Source organism: Bradysia coprophila, unplaced genomic scaffold (genome assembly GCF_014529535.1).
Source record: "Bradysia coprophila strain Holo2 unplaced genomic scaffold, BU_Bcop_v1 contig_232, whole genome shotgun sequence".
In the NCBI taxonomy this organism is placed as follows: domain Eukaryota; kingdom Metazoa; phylum Arthropoda; class Insecta; order Diptera; family Sciaridae; genus Bradysia; species Bradysia coprophila.
Window position 1 is genome coordinate 15410831 of NW_023503493.1, and position 21480 is coordinate 15432310.

The 21480-nt window shown below is 35.0% G+C and overlaps 1 protein-coding gene across 2 annotated transcripts in view; it reads left to right on the forward strand.

Annotated features, from left to right (window-relative positions):
- LOC119076947 (lysine-specific demethylase 3A-like) overlaps positions 1-21480 on the forward strand; it is a 61766-nt gene that overhangs the window by 36874 nt on the left and 3412 nt on the right. Inside the window, exons 2-12 of one of the 2 annotated variants that reach the window (XM_037183999.1) lie at positions 686-854; positions 14640-14879; positions 16924-17100; positions 17221-18541; positions 18609-18884; positions 18952-19058; positions 20376-20468; positions 20533-20726; positions 20791-21003; positions 21067-21281; positions 21350-21480. In XM_037183999.1, the coding sequence (XP_037039894.1) occupies positions 686-854; positions 14640-14879; positions 16924-17100; positions 17221-18541; positions 18609-18884; positions 18952-19058; positions 20376-20468; positions 20533-20726; positions 20791-21003; positions 21067-21281; positions 21350-21480 (3136 nt within the window). The remainder of the gene's footprint in view (positions 1-685; positions 855-14639; positions 14880-16923; positions 17101-17220; positions 18542-18608; positions 18885-18951; positions 19059-20375; positions 20469-20532; positions 20727-20790; positions 21004-21066; positions 21282-21349) is intronic. The other variant, XM_037184000.1, reaches the window with a different exon arrangement.

Here is a 21480-nt window from a genome sequence, read left to right on the forward strand (position 1 = left end):
ATTCACTTCTAAATATTGGTGCACTTCCACTGTCGACGATTTTTTTCGCTCTCTATATTATCTTAAAACTATATTTCTCGATTCAGATTTATGGATTCAATAATTCAAAAGCGGATTGTGCAAAATCATTTTGCAATTCGTCCATGTCTCTATTTAATCAAAAATGCACAAAAACCTATAAATGGAAATTGATTTGCCATAGAGAAAAAAAAATGTTAAATTCATTTAAAATGCAGATATAATCTCGGATAATTATTATCCGAACTAAAGGAAATATAATGGCAAATTTCATTGAATCGAATCGATTGAGAAACAATATTATTCCTGAGGCGCCGAAAATGGGCTAAATTAAATAATTAACAAAATTTGGTATTCAATTCTCTTTCGGTTTTGCGCTTGAACGTAAATTAAATTCATTGACCCAAATGCACAATCGAAAACTTTTTGTGATTGTTGGTAATTGCTCAATGTGTGGATGTGTATGTAGAGACGATTTGATTTAATTGACAAATTCGATTTTGTTGAAAAATTCGTTTCAAATTTTTCAGTAATTTATTCAATAAATTGGACTTTACACTATCCAAGGTCTGCAATGAAATTAAAATTTAGACGGAAAAACAGAGTCAAGTTTCACGTGACTTCTTTCGAATAATGTTTCTAACGATTTTTGTTTTATGCATTACAGGGACAGGAGGGAGATTGAATTCCGCGAAATGGAAAGGCACAAAGAGATGGATCGCGACAGGATCGAACGCGAACGACAGCAGGAACGCGAACGACTGGATAAGCAATGTAACGCTGAACAGGCTGTGACAAAGCATTTTGAAGAATCTCTACGTCGCGCTAAGGAAAAGGTATGTTTATATGATCATCCACACATATCGGGTCATTTTCATCGGTTAGTTTATCGGTTTATCTGTTAATCTACAACCAAATTGGTTTAAAATTTATGTACTGTGCACTTTGGTACATTTTAGATCATAAATTCCGAGACATATTCAAACAAAATCAACAATTAGGAGATTATAAATGGAAAGTACAAAATTTAATTAGTGAACTCGAAAGTCGTTTTGAAACTTTTAGAAAACAGAGCGACATAACCTTTGTTTGTGATTTAAACATTATCATCTATGTCTATATTGTTATACGGATTTGAGCACATATATGCACACATTCTAAAATCCAAAATCACTGGGTTCGGCTACTTTGAACACAAATTTTGCGTTCCAAAACTTTGAGATTATAAAGCACATGCCATATACTACAACAATCAAAATGCTCAAATTGTTCCAATGTTAAGGTACTTGTATGCCAACCATATACACTACATGGTTGAAAGGCTTACTGTTTTGTATGCTTGTGGTTTCGTTAAGTATACACAGCGAAATATCATAATACGACATGAAAACATCTTTCTACTGCGAAAATTGCAATTTCATTTATATCCCTTCCGCTCACCGGATACAATGTTATGTGTTATAGATTGTTTGGCAAGTAGTTTTCAAATTTTCATTTCATGCTTAGTTTACATTATTTGCTTTCGTCGGAATGAGAACATTTTTTTCACCTTTCAATCTCTCTCTATGTGTATGCATGACGGATATGAAGGAAAAGCTACAACACAAAAACTGAAGCGGAGAAACGAGTCAAAATAACAATTTATCACTTCTCACATATCCATAAATGATGAATCAACTAGACTTTTCAAATTAACCTATTTTTCTTTGTTTGCTTTCGTCTGAACAAATACAATATTCAGTTCGCCGAAAGGCTGTGTAAAATATGAAATTTGCCTATTCCGTTTACCGTTCTACTTGTTTTCCTTTTTCCGCTTGAACTTCGCTATCTACATGATATCCACTAGCAAATTTAAATGTGAACGAACACACAGACAGAGTTTGGAAACTTTGTGCAAACATTCCATAACACAGCAGATAATCTATGCAGTCAAGCTTTGAATATTCATTGCGACTTCCTCACACAGTTTGGAACCGCCAACTGCATAAATTTTTTCACTTTTGTTAAACAGATTTTCAGACAAGTACCAAGTACAGGTCTTGGTCTTATTCATTTGCCAGGCGAGGGTTTCCACACCTATCTGCATTACACTCGGTATTACATATCTAAGGAAATCATTACTATCGGTAGTTTTAGAGTATCAAGTTTCGTTCTAGGAAAGTCTTAGTCACCGTTCACGGTCAAGTTTAAATCTTTCTTTTGTTCTGATAAATGTTTAACGTGAGTTAAACTCCTGACTTAAATCAACGAGAAGAAATTCTAAAATTCATGAAAAAATTGCATCGTGCTGCGGGTTATTCGTAGCCATCTGGATTTCCATGTGAAGGCGATCATAAATGGAATTTAACACATGTTGTTATGGATATGTAAAACATACACCTCATCTCATTAGGATTTAAATTTTCGTATTGCATGCATTTTCCGACATTCCAAAAGAAAATTGTGTAAATGAAGAACTCTCTGTCTATTCTCTATACTCTACCATCAAATCTGTGCACAGAAATTGCACAAAATGTGTATATAATGAGCACAAATATTTATGTGCACAGCCTGTTCATTGTCATTACATACACATTTTGTGCAATTTCTGTGCACAGATTTGATGGTAGAGTATAGAGAAGAGAATCTAGAAATGCATCCGTAATCTCTCTCCTGGACGTTCATTGTGTGTACAACTAAAAATTAAATGTTTAACTTACGCTCAGAAGAATGCTTTTGCTAATTTATTTAAACTTCCTAGAAATTCGCGTTGTCGACATTTTGATGTCAAAACGGCCAAAAACTTTTACTAAAAGCCTGATGCTCTCAATGCTAAATAATATTCTGCGCCGTCAAACAAAATGAAAGAAATTTGTTGTTCAAGCGAAGTTTGCGAGGAATATTTACTGATTGACTGATTTATTATGGTTTCTGATGAACTACAAATGTTCAACACAACTTTCAATGTGCAAAATTCAATCCGCCGTTCATGTGAATCCGTATTTATTAGTTTCATACCAGTCAACCATCGGTTTAACTTTTGTGAAAATAGAATAAGCAAATTTCCTCACAAGTTTACAGAACAAACCACCCCTTCAATCAAAATGATAAAACTTTGTGAACTTCTACTTCACAACTCGGAACGAACCATCAGAACTTATACACATAGAATGCCGTACCGACTTTATATATCTACACTTTATGGAGTTAATTTTTTCTATTATTTTTCCTCTCTTTAACTTTGGGTAAACTTTGGTTTTTATTTATGTTTGTCTGAAACGCGTCTGAAACTTATTATATAGACGAAAATAGCTAAAGTTTTTTGTTACATTTTTTTTTATGTATAGATGTTTGGTGGGTTCCTTGTTGTTGTTTTCGGAAGGTTAATATTTTGGTGGTGTTTTTTTCCTACTTTGATGCTTTTAACTTATAATTTATACTGTTGGCATGGTTCATTATTATAATGAGGGTAGCTGACGAACATTCTTCGGAGAAATTCTTTCTTTCACTTTTAGATTACGGCCAACGGATTATATGGTCGTGTGTGTGCAAATTCCTTTGCGAAGTTATATATTAAAATCAGAAGCGAATCATGGCTTTGATCATTTTCCTTAAATGGGGGTTTCTTCTTCACCTTTCAAATTAAAATAATTTCGAAAACGAGTCATGCATTTCTTATCTCTATGGCATTTTCTAAGTGAACAAATTTGAGAAAACGCTTCAGAAGCCAAGGTCATTACGATTGGTTCCATCACATTCCATTTTATTTCCAATTTAAAAATCATCCTGCCTTCAATATCAATTGAAAGTCACTTCATATACGGATACGGACTTTACATTACGGACTGGTGTTTCTAATTACTTATACTTCTTCGCTTACTATTTTTTTTTATCTTATCACAAGCAACAAGCAGAACATAAATTAGTGCAACGAAATTGATATTCACTTATTTTTGTACAATTTATTTTGAATATTTAAGTGTTGTTTGTTCAGGTGATAAGATATCGACAATGTTATTAGGCCAATTTTAAAATATTCGGTATAACGTCAACAGTAACAGAATGTTGCAACTGAATGTACATCGTCATGAGAACCGCAGTGGTTATGATTTGGAAATATACGATTTATAGTCCTCCTACCTCACAGGTAATTCATGTAATTACAGACCACTCATCAGACTTTAACCCCTTCTAGCCGTGTTTATTACTGGACGAATAGCCGTTTCGTTAAAAATACTGAATTAATTGAAATGATGAAAGTTGAAATGAAAAGAGTTGTTAAAGTACCTGCGGATATCTGAGTCTGATTCATTATACATATTACGTCACTCAGACAAAATACGTTTGATATTTCTATTCAGACGTTGTTTGCTTCTAATAATAACCGTTGATTGGATTGTATTTTCGTTCTTCAGTCGTCACTAGCCGTTCTATACATAGACTAATTAAAAATTCATTGACTTCGAAACCGTTCGTAATCAAACAATCCAATCAATGATTTATGACCTTTATACGCATATTGAACAGCAGTTATACGTGACAGATTAGATTTTTTTTTTGGGAAATTCATTCTTATCGCATCAAAGTCATTTAGTTATCACTTTGAACGTGTTGATAAAACCTTATTCCACTTCAATTGAATCGACAATATGGGTGAATCAAACGGTACCTATAAATACGAAAAATTTCAAATTCAATTCAAGTCTCGGCTCAGATATAACTATATATACGTTTTATCGATTGCAATTTGCTGGAATGAAATGATTTTGTGGTTTTTGCTCGCTCTTCCGTGTATTTTATTTATTTTTCCTATGACGGCAACGACAGTGTGCAAGCGAGTTAAGTTATAATTGTTGCTAATTTGAATAGACGGTATCGCGTCGATTCTGTGTGTAGGCCGAAACGTGGAAAGCCACAATCGTAAAACGTCTATACCATTGTAATTTCACCTCTCTGTCATTAGTTGTATATACCATCTCGTATTTCTATACATTTTGTGCAACATAAATCAATTACATCTTTTGTATATAATACCAATTATCAGCCATTATTACGATCATAAATTTCTTTCACGGAACATAAACCTATAAAAAAACCTCACAATAAATCAAATCATATATATAAAAAAGGTCCCGGTTTAACGTTTCATGGCGAGAGGTTCATACCAGCCATGTTACACAGAATATAATACGGAAAAGTTCAGCATTGAAAGAATATTTCCAGTTTGTTATAAGGCGCTGTTGGTTACAGTAGGAAAATAAAAATTCATTTACGTGTATACGGGAGCGGATGACGGATGTACAACTGTGATCAAACTAATTATGTTAGAACAATATAGAGCCGCTAGCTGTTTCATTTTATATTACATATTAAGTGGAAATGTCAGTAGTGGTTGCTGAACATTTTTATGACGTGGTTACCACTTTTATTCCCATTTTTTAACATTAATATTACGATGCAACTTTGAAATTGCATTATTGACGAACGTTTTACGACAAAACTATAAAATGTAAATAGAATTAAAGCTGAGCCAATCGAAAGTCATTAAACAGTAAATACTTTGAGCTCTAATTGAAAGTGCGACGCAAGCGTATTTCAAGTTCAAAGCGCCGAGAGATACACATATAATATGAATCGAAATAGGTAGACGATATTCTCAAGTGGATTGTTATTAATTTGTAACAGAAAGTTGTTCGATAAAGTGTCAGATTGAACGACCTTGAACACTTCAGAAGCATAGCTTCGGAAAATCGATTTCCACTTGAATTTGTAATAAATGTCTGTTTTTCTTCAATTTTACAATAACGTTAGATTTCTACGACCACCCTACCTTGATCATTAGCGCATACAGTGCAGTACGCTTTCATATGGCGTCGTTCTTCAGAATTACACAGTTACATACCGTAAACTATATAATTATTGGTACAGTGTGAAAGCGCCTGATCAAATTCGATTATACCGTTTTATAGCAACTCGTAAGCATCAATTTCAGTAAAGTAGACTTTTATGTGATCATTGCCAAAATGTGTCGCAGTTTTTAGAATCATTGCTCAATAAACCTGACTGCAATTAACTTTGTCACAAAAAAAACTTCAACACGGTATTTAACACGCAACCAGCATAAAATTTAAACAAAAACTTGCTATAAATTCAAATTTAATTTGGCCAAAGCTAAAAGTAGATCCAGATTAACAATGGAACTTTCCTTTGCAAACGTTTCAAGGTCAGTCAGTGGAAGTACTTAAATATTGTCGCTTAAACATTTACAATTAAAAATATTGCAGAAACTGGTGTCATAATTTATTCAAATTTAAAATTATAATTTCTCGTACCACTTGCTACCACAATTTTGCACATTGCACATTGAAATGAAATGTGTACGACAAAGGTTTTACAATGAAGTCAAATTTAAAAATAAAAATTCATGCGAAATAATGTCGTGGAAGCGGTGTTCTGTTCATTCGTATATTATTATATGCATACGTGTGGAAGCACCAACATAACTGTTTGCCTATATATAACACGTTTATTTACAGCCAACTGAAAAAAGAAGTCTGAAAAATTAAAATTGCATGCTGTATTTACTTAGCTGTAAAATGAAAATGAAAATTGTTTTTTCTTCTTCAATGGCATGGCATGCATGCTTTTTCCGTTTTTGATTGATACTGAAGTATTACATTTTTGTTAGATTTATAAATTTCATTAAAAACATGCAATTTGCGAATTCCGAAATAACTTTCAAGTAGGAAAACAGTATCAGAACGCACTCGGGTGCATGAGTGTATAGTGTTAGTTAAATGGTTGTGTTTGGTTAATGGCTGAAAAAGTGGTTCCGGTCGATTCATGAAAACATGGAAAGTTATGTTAAGTAGTAGTAGTAGGATCTAGGAGCGCGCGGGTGACACTAACGCCCTGTAAACGAGATAGGATTTACTAACACTTCACCAATAGGTAGTAGCAGCAAAATATACATATTTCTTATGTGCGGTGTTATTTACCATATTTTCTCGACTCAAAAGGCCATTAGGATATGACGTTTTGTTGACATCTTGTCTGATGACAGTTCGAGGTGGAAAATGTCTATTTTCTCGCCTCTTGTTTCGACAGGTGATAAAATAGAAATTTATACCCCGTAGTCACATCTTTGTTTTTATTTTGAAAAATTGAGTAACAAATTGATGTTTTTGTAGCTTGATCATACCTTGCACATATGAAAAATGTTGTGTCCACATCTGGAAGAAAATAAGAAATTTAAACTCTAGTGATTAGCGGCACTCGCTTCACTCTTGTTGGAATTTCTTATTTCCTTCCCTTGGTTAACAAATCACTATTCCAGTTCCGCTTACATAATTTGATTGTACAGATTGTATCTGCTGTAAAACTAGTTACTGGGTTGTTTTCATTACCCCTCATTGAACAGTTCGAATCCCCAATAAAAAACTGCAATTCTTAACTTGACTGCTTTGTTACATAACCAACCACGCAAAATATGGCGTTAAAATCACATTCAAACAATTTACCAGACCATAAGCTTACTTGAATGAACACATATTCTTGCAACAAAAAAAGAAAGAAAGAAAAAATTTAAGTGCCAAGATGGTAATCGCATAAATAATAAGATTCTTCATGTTTTATCCACGGAATCGACAACAATGTTGTATGAAGAATAGCGAATAATATTATGCATGAAATACTATAACGAAAAAAAAAACAAACTGTCTTTCACATATTAACCAGAAGGCATTGCTCGATTCTCCGTTTAATCATGATATGATGTTGTAGAATCGTTTCTTTCTTCGTTTTTTTTTTCTGCCACACTGCAAAAGCACACACAAGGCATTTTAAATAGAAAACGGACGAGGTCACCGTCTCATAAATTATTCATGAATTGTCTTTCATGTTTTACTCTGGAATTTATATGCGGATGAATGCTGAATTATGTGCTTTGCCATTTTCAGAGTATTTTTGTTTTATTGTTGGAATTTGAATTATCTCTTGCAAAGTGAGATAATTGGCTATATCGTCAAAGTAAATAAATAATTGCAATGTCGCCGTGTTCGCTTTGAACGTAGAATTCATTTTATGTTTTTCTGTTTTCTGCACTTTCAAAATCATTTATTTAGCTTTGAGCTAAAACTGAACGAAGACGAATTTAAATCTGTATTTGAAATTTGAAGGTTATTCTTTTAATGGATATTGCAGCATGTAATTTAACAAATCTACGAGTTTTCCACACACTTAGCTACAGTAAAGGTATAGAGTAATTCCTTTTTAATTGTCGGTACACTGAATTACATCCAAATTACAATCAAAGAGTTGTTTGAAGTTTAGTAACTTATCACGTCAACAGTTCCATTACTGACCTTCGAAAAGATTTATTTAACCATTTCAAGTACACTGCCAGTACCTACTCTTCTTCATTTTGTGGATGCCAAAACATGATTCAGCGACAATTAGTTCCTCATTTAATTTAAAACAAAAAAACGAATTCCAGAAACTATAAACCCACGTCAATATAACAGCATCGAACGAAATAACAAAAAACAAAATTTTTTCAACTTAACCGACAACAACCAGGATGGTATATAGAACCCCTGTTTTCCGAATTCTTACATTTCCTCTATTTTTTTAACAAATATTTTTTTTCCTATTAAACACCAAGTATTTTGAAGAAAAAAAAATTGTCGGTCATGCTATAAAAAGAAGGCAAACATTCACGTCACATGGATGTGCTTAGTGTATGCGATCATTTAAACCTTCTTTTTTATTCACCAATCGAAGGTTGACCAAGTAAAAATAAAAAAAAAATACAGAAAAACATAAGACCACATAAAGTTCCTTCCATATAAATACACAAACAAACATTTGCCATCTCACGAAATGTAGACAAAATAATATAAATAATGTTGAGCGTCGTCATCGTATTTAAACGAAATTGAACAAGATACAGTAAGACTTGTTTCCATATAAGAATAAATTAAGTGAAGAAAAAATACGTTGAATAATTCCAGCACTTGTGTATGATGTACAACTTTATGTAAACAGAAAAAAAAAACGACGAAGATATAAAAATCGTCATGTTGCCAGACCAGTTTTTGTTCCGATAATAATTTACTTTCAGAATACTTTAAATGAGCTTTACTTTCTCGTTTATATCGCACGGAATTAAGATCTATATAATACGTTGAAGAGGTTGATTTGTTATTCCGTTACATTTTTTTTTTTAATTAGGTTCACTTTTATGATGAAATCTGATGTGTTTATGTTACAATTTATTGGTTGACTTTACGTTGAACTCTATTTTAATTGCCCAGTTTTGTTACTTTAAACTCGATACTGATAATTGAGTACAATCAACACAACGAAAACAACTTCATTAGGCCGATTATCGATAACTAATTTCTAAGAGACCAGTAATTACATATTTCATAATCCACAAAAAAATGTACTTATGCGACGCTCATACCGATGGAATATTATTTAAGGCATGGTATTTATCTGTCTGTAAAAATAGAACACATGTTTTCTGTAGACGCCACTTTTTCCACAGCGTGTGACTTTTATTGTGTGACTTACCTATGAGACACCATTTGGATTTTTAAATTCGAACAGGGGATTTAACATTTATCGAATGTTCAGCGCCCCATAAAACTATGTTTAATGTCGACATTAACGAAAGGACTTCCATTGTTGTACTATTCAAACCGTCCCCAATGGAAAAAGCAGGTATAGAACGGTCGTTGTATATAACGACAAGCCCTACTTATTTCATGTAAAGTGAAGTTTTATGGTCACCAGGGTGACATTTGTGCTGCAACCATGAGTGTAATCCGGAAGAAAAGATTCGATTTTGTTTTTCCGTTGCTGTGTGAATCCTCGGGCTATTTTCTTCCCTGTAACATCGAGATATCTGATTCAGTTACTGAATGTTATTAATTATTCTTGGGAGATCGCCTTGGGTCTTTTTTTGCAAGTTGAACAACCTTTTACTGTATTAGATGATTTGCTACACACACCTGTTCTAGTTCCAATACAGATCGATCAACGGTAGCGTTCGAAGTGAAACAAAATTGTGAATATTTTCAGCTATAACGAAAATTTATATCATCCCCGACACGATATGAGTGAAAATACAAAAAAAAAACAATAAATTTAGCAGACTGTCATCGAGTCAAAAGAATTTTTTTCATAAAAATTCGTTAACATTTCCATTAATTAAATAAAAGACAATAACCAAACTTGGTATAATTACGTAATTTAATATGGCTATTGACCTCTATATTCGCTACATGAAAACCCGTATTTTATTGCCATCTATACCTATATGTATGGTACGCATATAATGTGTGGATACATAAACAATATTATTAAGAAAATAAACATTGCCTGTGTTGTGTGTTGTTGTGTATAAATAATAATAATAATGTTTGTAGCGGATTATGGTTACGACTTTAAAAACTATATCCATCCACATTTCCCTACGAGTCGCATTGAAGTAAAAAACTCATTTGTATTATAACAACACACGGTGTCTACAACATTGTATATTTATTACGAGTCAGAGTCAAGAGATGCAATAGCACATCACTTCATACTATAATTGCCTGCTATTAACATACAAAAAAAATTAAAAGACAATTTTGTCTATTTAAAGAATTGGTCATGAGTATGGATTATGGAACCACATGTCGAAGTCGACTTAATTGTATTCCATTTTAACGGCATAACATAATATTATAAGAGACGAGACGTGAATGAACATACTCTGACATTCGATATAATATACACTCTGGTGTTGTAGAGTTTTGTGGTGTTGCTCATTTTATTTCACCGGCTCAGCATGTGTTTGTCGGGAAAATGTACAATCTGCTCATTCAGCATTGCTAATCTGAACTGTATTGTGTAAATTAAATTAAAGTTGTTTTTTTTCTGTTGCTTTGCTTCTTCGCACAGTAAATAAATACTTTGGCTGAAGTTGTTAATTTAATGAAAGTTAGCAGAAACGATTGGGTAATTTAATGTCTTTTTCGTATTGACTGCGGGTCTTTCGTTAATGAATTTTTTTTAGAGGTGAGACACAAATATTTTTTTAACATTCGAATTATTCGCTGTGTTTAGCACAAATTGATCAATTGATCAAGCGGCAATGAATTGTGTTAGGTAACTTGTTCATGCTTATGCATGGTAAAGTGCACTTACCGTCACTCTTTGTGTCAGTGAAAATGCACTTACCGTATACAATCATGTAAAATATCTTACGTATGTACTTGTTTTGGCTTGCGTGATCAGATCACTCCACTCACCTTCGGCTCGTTCTGCAGAGCTCACATTGGCCAAAACAACAAACTTACAAGCAAGGACGTAATATACTGTTGTTTACATTTATTTTCTCGAATGGGTGTTATTGGTAATACACATTTAAGCATCTTCCTCCAAACAATGTAACTCACTCGTATTAATAGGACACTCATAATTACTGAAACAAATCGGTGGGAAACAGTGTCTACGTATTGTTTCAACGAGCAATTTTGAACAGAAAAGAATTACTCATAAAAACGACGACAGAAGATTTCAGAACAACTGTTTGGATAATTTAAGTTGCTGATGACTCAATACACATTGTGATCAAAATTTACTTAAATTATTTATTTCTGGTTGGTTCTCGACAGCCCAAAACGAATTCAAACTGTATTATATACGTAATACACATCAGAACTAATATAAAATGAATTCTACATCCAGTGTACACAAGTGAATGACGTGTTATCGTGTCTTATTTTAAATTTAAATTTTTAGTGTGGAAAACATTTCGTGTGTCATTTTTATTACAAACGCGCGTTACAGTCTGCGTGTTCTCCTATGATTTCGTGTGTGTGTTCCGTTTTTTCTACCTCTTCCTCTCACTCCTTTCGCTGGTTTTTTTATGGTTTTAGTATATAGTCAGTCATGTTATGGTGTGTCGTTTTTCTTATTGCTTCAGTCAAAGTCAATAAAAAAGTTGATCTGTTTATTTGCATGCAATGAATTCCGTTAAAAAATGGAAATATAATTCTGAAACGCCTTGCAAATCATGGGAAGTTTGATATGTTGTACACTTTTGATCATTTGGAAATAAGGAAATATTTTCACCAGGTATATAGTGCCTGCAGTGAATACCTATTTAAGGGCGACTTCGGTATGTTACACCTATAACGGTTGTAGAAAGTAGTTCTGTTTTATTGCTATGACATTTAAAAATACTTAGTCAAAGTGCCAACGCTCTAGAGTGAGCACCAGTTCGTTTAAGTCTTGCCAACAAACGGAAGCTACCAATAACTTTGTGAATTAAAACTAGTCATAAGCTATAAAGTATTGAAACAGCCACCATAAAATTTAATAGGACGACAACGTGTAATAGCTAATCATCAGGTACCAAAATGTTTAAATATAACGCTGCTCATTCGAATGTTATAACATTTGAAATTTGCTAAAAGATTTACGAAGTAAAATTCTTTCGGAATTCCGAGAATGTTACGATGAACGAAGCCAGTCTTAAAACCAGACGTATTTTTATACAGATAACAGTTTCCTCATTAATTCAACGTAGGTGGAAATTGCTTGGAAATTTTCAAGTAAAAAAGAATCATCATCGGCTCATTATAAACAAATCTCAAATCGATTAGTGTTCGTCTAATAAACATTTATACAATCGTGACCATTGACCTTTTATGAGTATCTAAGCACCTTGTGACAGATCTTCAACCGTTACATATATATACCATTTTTCCCCACTCACAATAAAGAAAATACACAAAGTTTCACGCTTCATAATTTGCCTCAATTAAATTTGAAGTCTGTACGTCTATTCCGCTATTATATTTCCATAAATAAATCTATGATTTGTTAAACGTCCATTTCATATAAAAAACACTGTGTGTAATAAACCAACGGCCATAAAATATAACGCGCACACACTTAATGGTGAACTGTGTTGTGTAGTTCAAGTATATAAAATAAATTTGAATTTTTCTTGTTTTATGTACATAACAACGAAAAACTGAATCCATGCAACCTACACACGCTCGCTCAGCCGTCCGCTGTGTATTACATTTTATTTATCCAATAAATTATTCGAGCAATTTTTATCGTTACAAGGAAACATTTTGTTGTATAAGTGCTTGCAATGAGAAATTTATTATTAAAAGTGGAAAACAATGAAAATTTGGTAGAATGGGATGGTTTAAATACAAATAGAATTTTGACGATAATTTGCTGAAACATTATTTTGATAAATATACTAATCGACCCACTTATGGTACTCAGACGTGTTTGTCTTTCTTTTGCAATGACTGAAGATATTTATTGAACATATACCACATATACGCAATTAACTCAAGTGATTGATGATATGAACTTGGAACTTTTGTTGTGACTTTATGTGTATTACAAAAGGTAAACTGACGCATAGTCTTTACTGACATTTAGAACCCGATCCTATCAACAATTATTTGTAATCTAAAAATATCGAAAGAGATAAGATACAAAAATTTGACTATTCACAACACTCACACTTACCAAAATGTCGTTGCCTTGAAACTCTGATAATATTAGCAAAGGCGCTCTGGGACGCACGTTTCAGAAAATGTGACTTTTTCTTTTCGTTTTTGTCCATACTTCTGATTATATTAAAATGAATAATGAACAAAGTCTTGGTGTTTTTCCTCACTGAGTCGGTATATTCAGTAAAATAAAGAATTGAAAATTATGTGGTTCGATGTTCAGTCGACCGTCAAGTCAAGGTAGAACAAAGGTTCAATTTGTTCACTGTTCGGATTTTTATTACATTTCTAACGAAAGATTTTCCTGGACCATTTTCTTAGCAATGTCTACTACCGAGAAGTTGGGTAGTCGTTGGGCTTCCCTTTTAAAATCTTTTTTATACTCTATCGAGGCTAAACCTTTAAAGAAGAGACAAGCATTGATTTGGGATTGGTTATGAAGCGAAAATTTTGCCATATTTTGCTACATAGCGCCTAATGACTGGTTGAGAGTCGCAAGTTTCTTCGGCTCGTATTGCAAGCCACGTTGTGTGCAAAGCGACTCATTTACACACTTAGGAAATTTCTTTTTGCAGTAACTGTGAATAGCAAAACCTTAATCACTAAAGTCGTGATAATTTGGCAATCTCATATCTTTACCGACTACATTCATCTATGCATTTACATTCTAAATTTGTGGCTAATTAAATATCAATAAAACAAACGAGGAGCAATCTTAAAAATAACAATTTGGCCCCAGTAACTCCCATGTGATTATGATAACATTTTGTTACATAAGCTGTGCGATCGAAACAATTTAACTTTTTGTTTAACTCTCATTCCGTATAATATCTTTCAAAATAAAAAATTGTTTGAAAACAAAATTCCCAAAGAATAACAAGCCAATGTGAAAAACCTATTTAGATCCACCGCAATACATAATGTAAACTAAACATTTTCCATCGCATATTTTCCTCATATCTACCAAACCCGTCCGTGTACTGATTTGTATGTGTGTGATACGCTACCATGTTATACATGTAGTTATGCTCTACACATATTTTCCCACTGTATCAACAATGTTTCACTTTATTTATTTTTGTTTTTTTCTTTACCATTTTCCAGCAAATGCGTTCAGCTTGGCCATTGAATACTCTTCCGCCACAACATACAGCCCAGCATATAAACCAACATGGTATATTAGCGCACGTGGTCTCTCCGTCGGTTGGAATGGCCCAATCTCAAACCAACACAAACAGCCCTGCACAACAGCTGCAAGACGACCGGCGCAGAGCGGAACATGATCGAATGATGGCTGTAGAAAGAGAACAGCAGGAGCAACAGAGATATTATGTGTCACAAGGAGTAAGTGGTTCTTCTTTATCCTCTTTTTTTTTGCTGTTTTTGTTAGGTGGCTGTTTAGTGCTATAAGTGAGTTCCAACATGGAAATATATTACTGGCATGAAGAGTTCTTTTATTATATTTGTTAGCTACGGGAGAATTATTCCCAAAAAAGATTTTTTTTCGTTGGATTTATCAGCTCGTTTTTATAAAGGAACGAAGAAAAGTCTGCTTTTCCAATGAAAAGCGATTCAATAGTCATAATTTGCGAAGAAAAAAGAAAAGAAATTTGGTTGGATTGAAGCTCAGTATTGCTGTAAAATTTCAACTGTCTATATCCGTTCAACTTAAAAGAAGCAATTATTCCTCCAGTTATAGATATTGTACTCGATTGCCCAACTTACTATTCAAGTTTTTACAAGCGTCATGAAAATTTAACTTCAAGTATTCGTTTCAATTCATTAACCGGAAAACAAGTCAGCCTAACTTCTGTACACAAGTTTATTAGCTTCATCCTAAAGACAGAGCATATTCTAAAGAAAATACTTAAAATGTGGAATCCATCTTTCTCTGGTAAACAGATGGGCTCGTACACTTCACATACGCTTCTCGCTCGTTGTTAAACAAGAGATTTGAGTAACATTCAGCATACACGAACCGCGTACAGTATGCATAATAAGCCCGCAGAAAGTTCCCGGAACGAATGTTAAACATTTTCTGCTCTTTCTACTTTGGATTTTCTAAATTTCGATGATAAAGATATGCAAAAACAAAACTTTTTCTTGGTAAGAAATTCAGAACTCCCAAAGTAGCAAAAACACACTGAAAGTATGCCCTGTTGTACGGTCGAAATAATAACTTTTCAAATACTTTTTGCCAGCATTTACACTTTGCATCCATTAATGGACACTATATACGGAAACTTAGCTCCTGCACTTGTAGATTAACTGGAAAATAAACCGAAATAAGCAACCAAAAATATTCAAGAAACATGCACAAACTCCACTTGAATTTATTCTTTGAAATTTCTTTTCTGAACACAAGAATAGTTTTCAAAGTTTTTGCCAGTGCATAACAAAGAAGAAAAGTTGTTACGAAGACTGTGTGTTTGTCGGATTCGGTTAAAATTCATAAACTTTCAGGCTGGTGCTGGTGCAATATATACGCTAGACATTCCATTCGGATTTCATACTCTTTTTCATAGTGCAGCACTGTGTTGTGTGCTGCTATAAATTAGATTTTCAAGGAAATCATTTCTTTTTTGTTCCACAATTCTTTGTGATTTCCATATAATTTTTCATTTTCTTTTGCGATTCTTTTTTTTTTGTTTGGATATGTTGAGATTGGAAACGTTCGTTGTATACTCCCAGCCATAGAAAATGCGGATGCAAATTCTATGGAAGTTTTTCGAGTTTCTGTTTCCTTTTTTTTGTTTTGAAAATACGGAAGACTTTAGTGAATAGAAAGAAATGTGTCTGTATACCTCGATTATTGTGCTGAAGTTGAGGCTATAGAACAGGAGGGTTGTTGGTTTTTACCTATTCAACTATAATTTTTACCATCATTATTCACAAGAACCATTGTTTATACGATGATATTATGACGTCGTATCTCAAATTTTAACACTTAATTATTTAAATCAAATGCGAGGACTCTCCTTAGGTGTTACATACCGAGTTTATACATTTTCACTAAAGTTTCCTTTTTTCTGTCTAAGGGATTTGGTTCAATTACGAATGGAAAAGCTCTTTTAGCGATATATTGATTCCTGGAATCGAGGAAAGTTTTTTTTGAAAAAGTCTCTTTCGATTTAAAGTTTCTTAGTTCCTGTTCGGTTGTTGCATATAAAAGAGTAGATTGAAGGTGGGTTGACAAAAGTAGATATCAATCGTCGTTTTTGTTGCGGAAGTTTTCAGTGAAACTATGAAGCAGTTAGGGTTGATTTTCGTTTGACAACAAATTAGTTTTGAGTATTTCGTAATTATTGTCAGGTCTTATCGCATTCACAGCGGGACGCGGTGTTATTACTTGTTCCAATTTATTTAATTGTCAATTTCTTTCTCTCAGATTCAGCGTTCGGTGAAAAGCAACGCCACTGACTATCAATCGAATCAACATCGTGGAATGCCTGTAGTGCCACCGAAATCATCAGAAAAAAGCCAACCAGTAAAGCCTGATCCAAGTGTAGTTGCTTATCCCTTATATGGATATAATTACCAGCAACAATACCACAAGGATATGAAGGTATGCTCTCGTAACAATTAAGTGTGAAAAGATGAGATTCCTATGAACTTCTGTGCTCTTCTTGCCTGTTGATGATCAGCAAAATTCCATAGTCCTAGCTAAACAACTAAACAATTTCAGGCAAAAACTGAACTCCCAATTCCGCCTCCACTTAAGTCGGACGTCAAGCAGTCATCATCTGGTGTTATAGTCAAACATGACACCCATCGACAGTCGCCAATGCAGTCAGTTCATCCTTCTAAAGGTCTACACAATTCACATCAAAGTCACTATAAAACAGTTCCTGGTGGTTCAGTTCAACCATCGCATCTCATGTACGATTATAGAATGCAACCTACGATTCCTACACCAAATCCGATATACATTCAGCAAGCACAGCAGCAAGTGGCTGAACAGCAGCAGCAGCAACAACAACAGGTTCAGCAAATTATTCAACAACAACAACAGCAGCAGCAACAGCTCCATCATCAACAACAACAGCAGCAGCAGCAGCAGCAGCAGCAACAACAACAACAACAACGAAATTTAGAACAACAAATGCCCCATTATGGAACGTCTCAAAGTAAGCCAAAAGTTTCATCTCCGGCTCCAACTCACATTTATGGTAAGCCTAGTGGTGCGGGCATTGTTAGCGGCATTCCGTTGTGTCGTCCAAATCCAGTCGAACCACCGGTGCACGTTGTTACAAAATCGGCTTCACCGTCAACATTTCCTCCGCACGTTTATGTTCCACCACCAGTTGGTCCACCTCCGCCAGCGCATTCATCACGTTCCATGTACGATGCTGCTCGCATGTATCCAGCGCCAGCTGTCAAACAAACAATGTCACATCCAATGCACGGAACGTCACCTCCAACGGCAACCGCTGCACCTTTACCGATGTCTCGATCTCCGGGAATTATTATGTTAGCACCACAACAGATGCCAATGTCAATGTCTTTCCAAACGCAACCACTAGATTTAGGTGTATCGGATCGAAATCGTGACGACAATATTAGTCCTAAACGTAAAGGTACACCAATGCATCACCCAGCTGGCAGTCCTATTGCATTGGACATTAAGAAGAAGCGAGTTGATTCGCCAATTCAGCAACAATCATTGCCATTAGCACTTAACGTACCAGTCCATCAACCAAATCAGCCACAGACGTCTTCACCAATGTTGGGTGGAACAACAGTTCCTGTATCGGAGCCACCCACATCAATAACACCAAAACCAGCGTCTGAAGCGTCAGGATCGGATGTTCCACCGTCACAAAGTCCTAATAGTATTTTCAGCGGAAGTTCACAATCTCTACGAACGAATTCGGCGGATGGTGGTGTTCGACCATGTTCCAGTGCAAATTCTAGTCCCTCACCAAGTCCTGGATCTGCACAGAGTGCACCAGCGACTCCTGCTAAACAATTCCTCAGTGAACAGCCAGAAAAATCGTCTAGTCCAGGTAATTATCGTACTTGTCTTTCGTCTTTCCACCGAAACTTTGATATTCAGACAAAACAATCTATTAGCCTTAGGCACTGCACCACGTCATCTAAAGAAAGCCTGGCTACAAAGGCATACTGGTGAAGATTCCGAAGACACAACAGGCATTACAGCAAGTGGAAGTTGTGTAAAATTGTCCATCCCATTATCCCCGACGCCAACGACTGAATCATCGACATCCTCTTCAACAACAGCATCGAATAGTGCAACAGCTTCCCCACCATTGGCGCACACTTTTACTAGCATTGGAACAATGGCTGTGAATAGCATCAGCGCGTCACACATAACTGCCAAAGCATCAGGTATACATTTTCTTCCAATGCCGGTGTCTTGCGGAGCGAACTAACAAATTGATTCTTAATTCTTCAGCGCCACCGATTAAGACTCAACCGCCGATAAAGAAAACGGCAGTCACTAGCAATGGCAACAATTCAGATTCGGAAAACCGACTTGATGATAGTTCAAGTGATGATCAGGTAAGTCTTCGCTTCGTAAAATATATTTATTCAATACCGAACTGTTGGTTTAAAGCTGTGCTAGCGGCACATTTATGTCTTCTCTTCTTCGACTTTTAACAAATTTACCGATTTCTCTCTTTTTTTCGTTTCTTTCCTCGCTCTCATTTTCCGTACCAGCCGGCACAGTGCACAGTCGTACATCGTTGAGAAGAGATGGTATACCAATCCCCTCTCTTATTGAAAAGTGATTTTTCTCTCTTTATCTTTTGGCGACGATGAGAAGTTGTGAATGATTTTACCAGTTCAGTTATATTTGCATCGTCAATCTAACTGTGAACGAAAATTTGCCGTCCTTATAAATATTACAACAGAATAGCGGACAAACATTACACTGTACGTGAAAAATACGGTACCTATTCAACCACTCAAAAAATAGAATAAAACCGACAAAATGTAATACACTAACTCGGATACACCCGGTGTTTATATTGAGCGTAATATAGATTTTGATTACTCTCTCTTCGAACCGGTGCCATTAATTTAGCATACGGCTGAGAACGTAAGACATATTTCTTTTAATTCACCGTCAGCCATGATTGAAAATGTTGTAATTATTGTTCCGTGTATTGTGTAGAAGCTAAAGTTTATGTTCAAATTGTAAATATTGTTGTTTGTTTGTGTTAAATAAAATCAAAGGTAAAAGTGACCAGCGAATGTGTATACAATATCGGGAAGATAAAGAAATTATTTGGGAAAATATTTTGGAAATTCGATTGTGACGCAATTAAGCCGATTTTTGTTGATTTTCTTTATTGATTCAGAGTTTGTTCATTTAAGTGATACGCACAATTTCGTCTAGAATCCGATTACATTCGAATGTGTATTGAAACGGTGTTTAAAAATTTCACTTAATTCTGCTACCAAAACAAAGGAAAATAATGACTCACGTCCGCACAGAAATGTTTGAATGAATGAAAACAATTGTCAAAGTTCATTCATTCTAGTAGATCTTTACGTGGTATAGCATTGACAGTAACGTAAACAAACGTAAAACTACAGGGAAAAATAAAACTTTTCACGATATCAATAATTCACCTTCGGGATTCGTATCACAAAATTGCGAGTGGAGTTCTATCACTTCATTCAAACAAAAAGTTGTAATTGTGTGAACGGTTCATCGGACTATGTATATTTCAGGATATTGCGTTGTATATACTTGTAACGTGCTCTCATTTTACTTTTCTCAATATAACGCTTGTTTTAAAAGAAAATGTCCTCCCACTTCGACCCGTGATCGTTTACTCTGTTCTCACTGATTTTTATTATTAATTCCAGGATCGCAGCAAGGCACCGAAACGAAAAATTTCAAAGGGCGTAAAGCGACGCAAAGCGAGTGTTCGAAAACCTCTAGAAGATAAAAAGAAAAAGGTACGTGACGTGCGAAAGCCATCGCTAATCTTATGAATTTCGAAATAAAATTTTCATTTTCCAGCCGCCTGTGAGTGACAGCGAAAAAGATAGTGATAGTGAGAAAGACACGACAATGTCGGAAAAAGACAGCGATAGTGGTACGAGTACGTCACAAGGAAAGAAGCCAACGAATGGAAGCGGTGCATCAAATTCGGGAAAGGACAGGGACTCAGCCCGAAAACGTGGTAGACGACCAAAAGCATTTAAAGACGAACCGTGAGTCATTCAAATCGATGGGTTTGGGGTCGAACGATTTATCTGATTTTCCCTTTTCGCATAGAAGAAAAAAGCGAGGCAATCCCGCTAAAGATCCATTTCGTAAGCCACCGGTGGCACAACTGAAAAAAACTGGTGAATCTTGGTTACAGGACGGTCCCTGCTTTGAAGTTGCACCCAAATTAGGAAAGTGCAGAGAATGCCGTTGGACACCAAATCAACGTTCCAAGAATACACCAAATATTTTCTGTCGATTTTATGCATTTAGACGTCTCAGGTGAGAGCGGAATGATTTCGAGTCGTTCTCCCGATCGTCAAACTAATGTTCTAATTGATATAGGTACACCAAAAACGGGTTGATAGCAACCGCTGGATTCTCAGATCCAAACAAGGATCCATTGGAAGATGATCTCAAATTGTGGATGCCCGATGATGAAAACCCTGCAAAAGATTTGGACTTACGTATGTCTCGGTACTTACTAGCACAGGTTGGCGATCAATTCTGTGATTTGTACCAACAAGAAAAAGACGCAATGAGCCATCATATGGCGGACGGTACGTGATTTTGATTAAAAATTTTGTTTGTCAAGTTCGTTGATAAACGACCCTCTTTCATTCCGCAGATAAAGTAATTGCCTGGAAGCGAGTTGTTCAAGGTGTGCGAGAAATGTGCGATGTGTGCGAGACAACTTTGTTCAATTATCACTGGGCGTGTGGTAAATGTGGATTTGTTGTTTGTCTGGATTGTTACAAG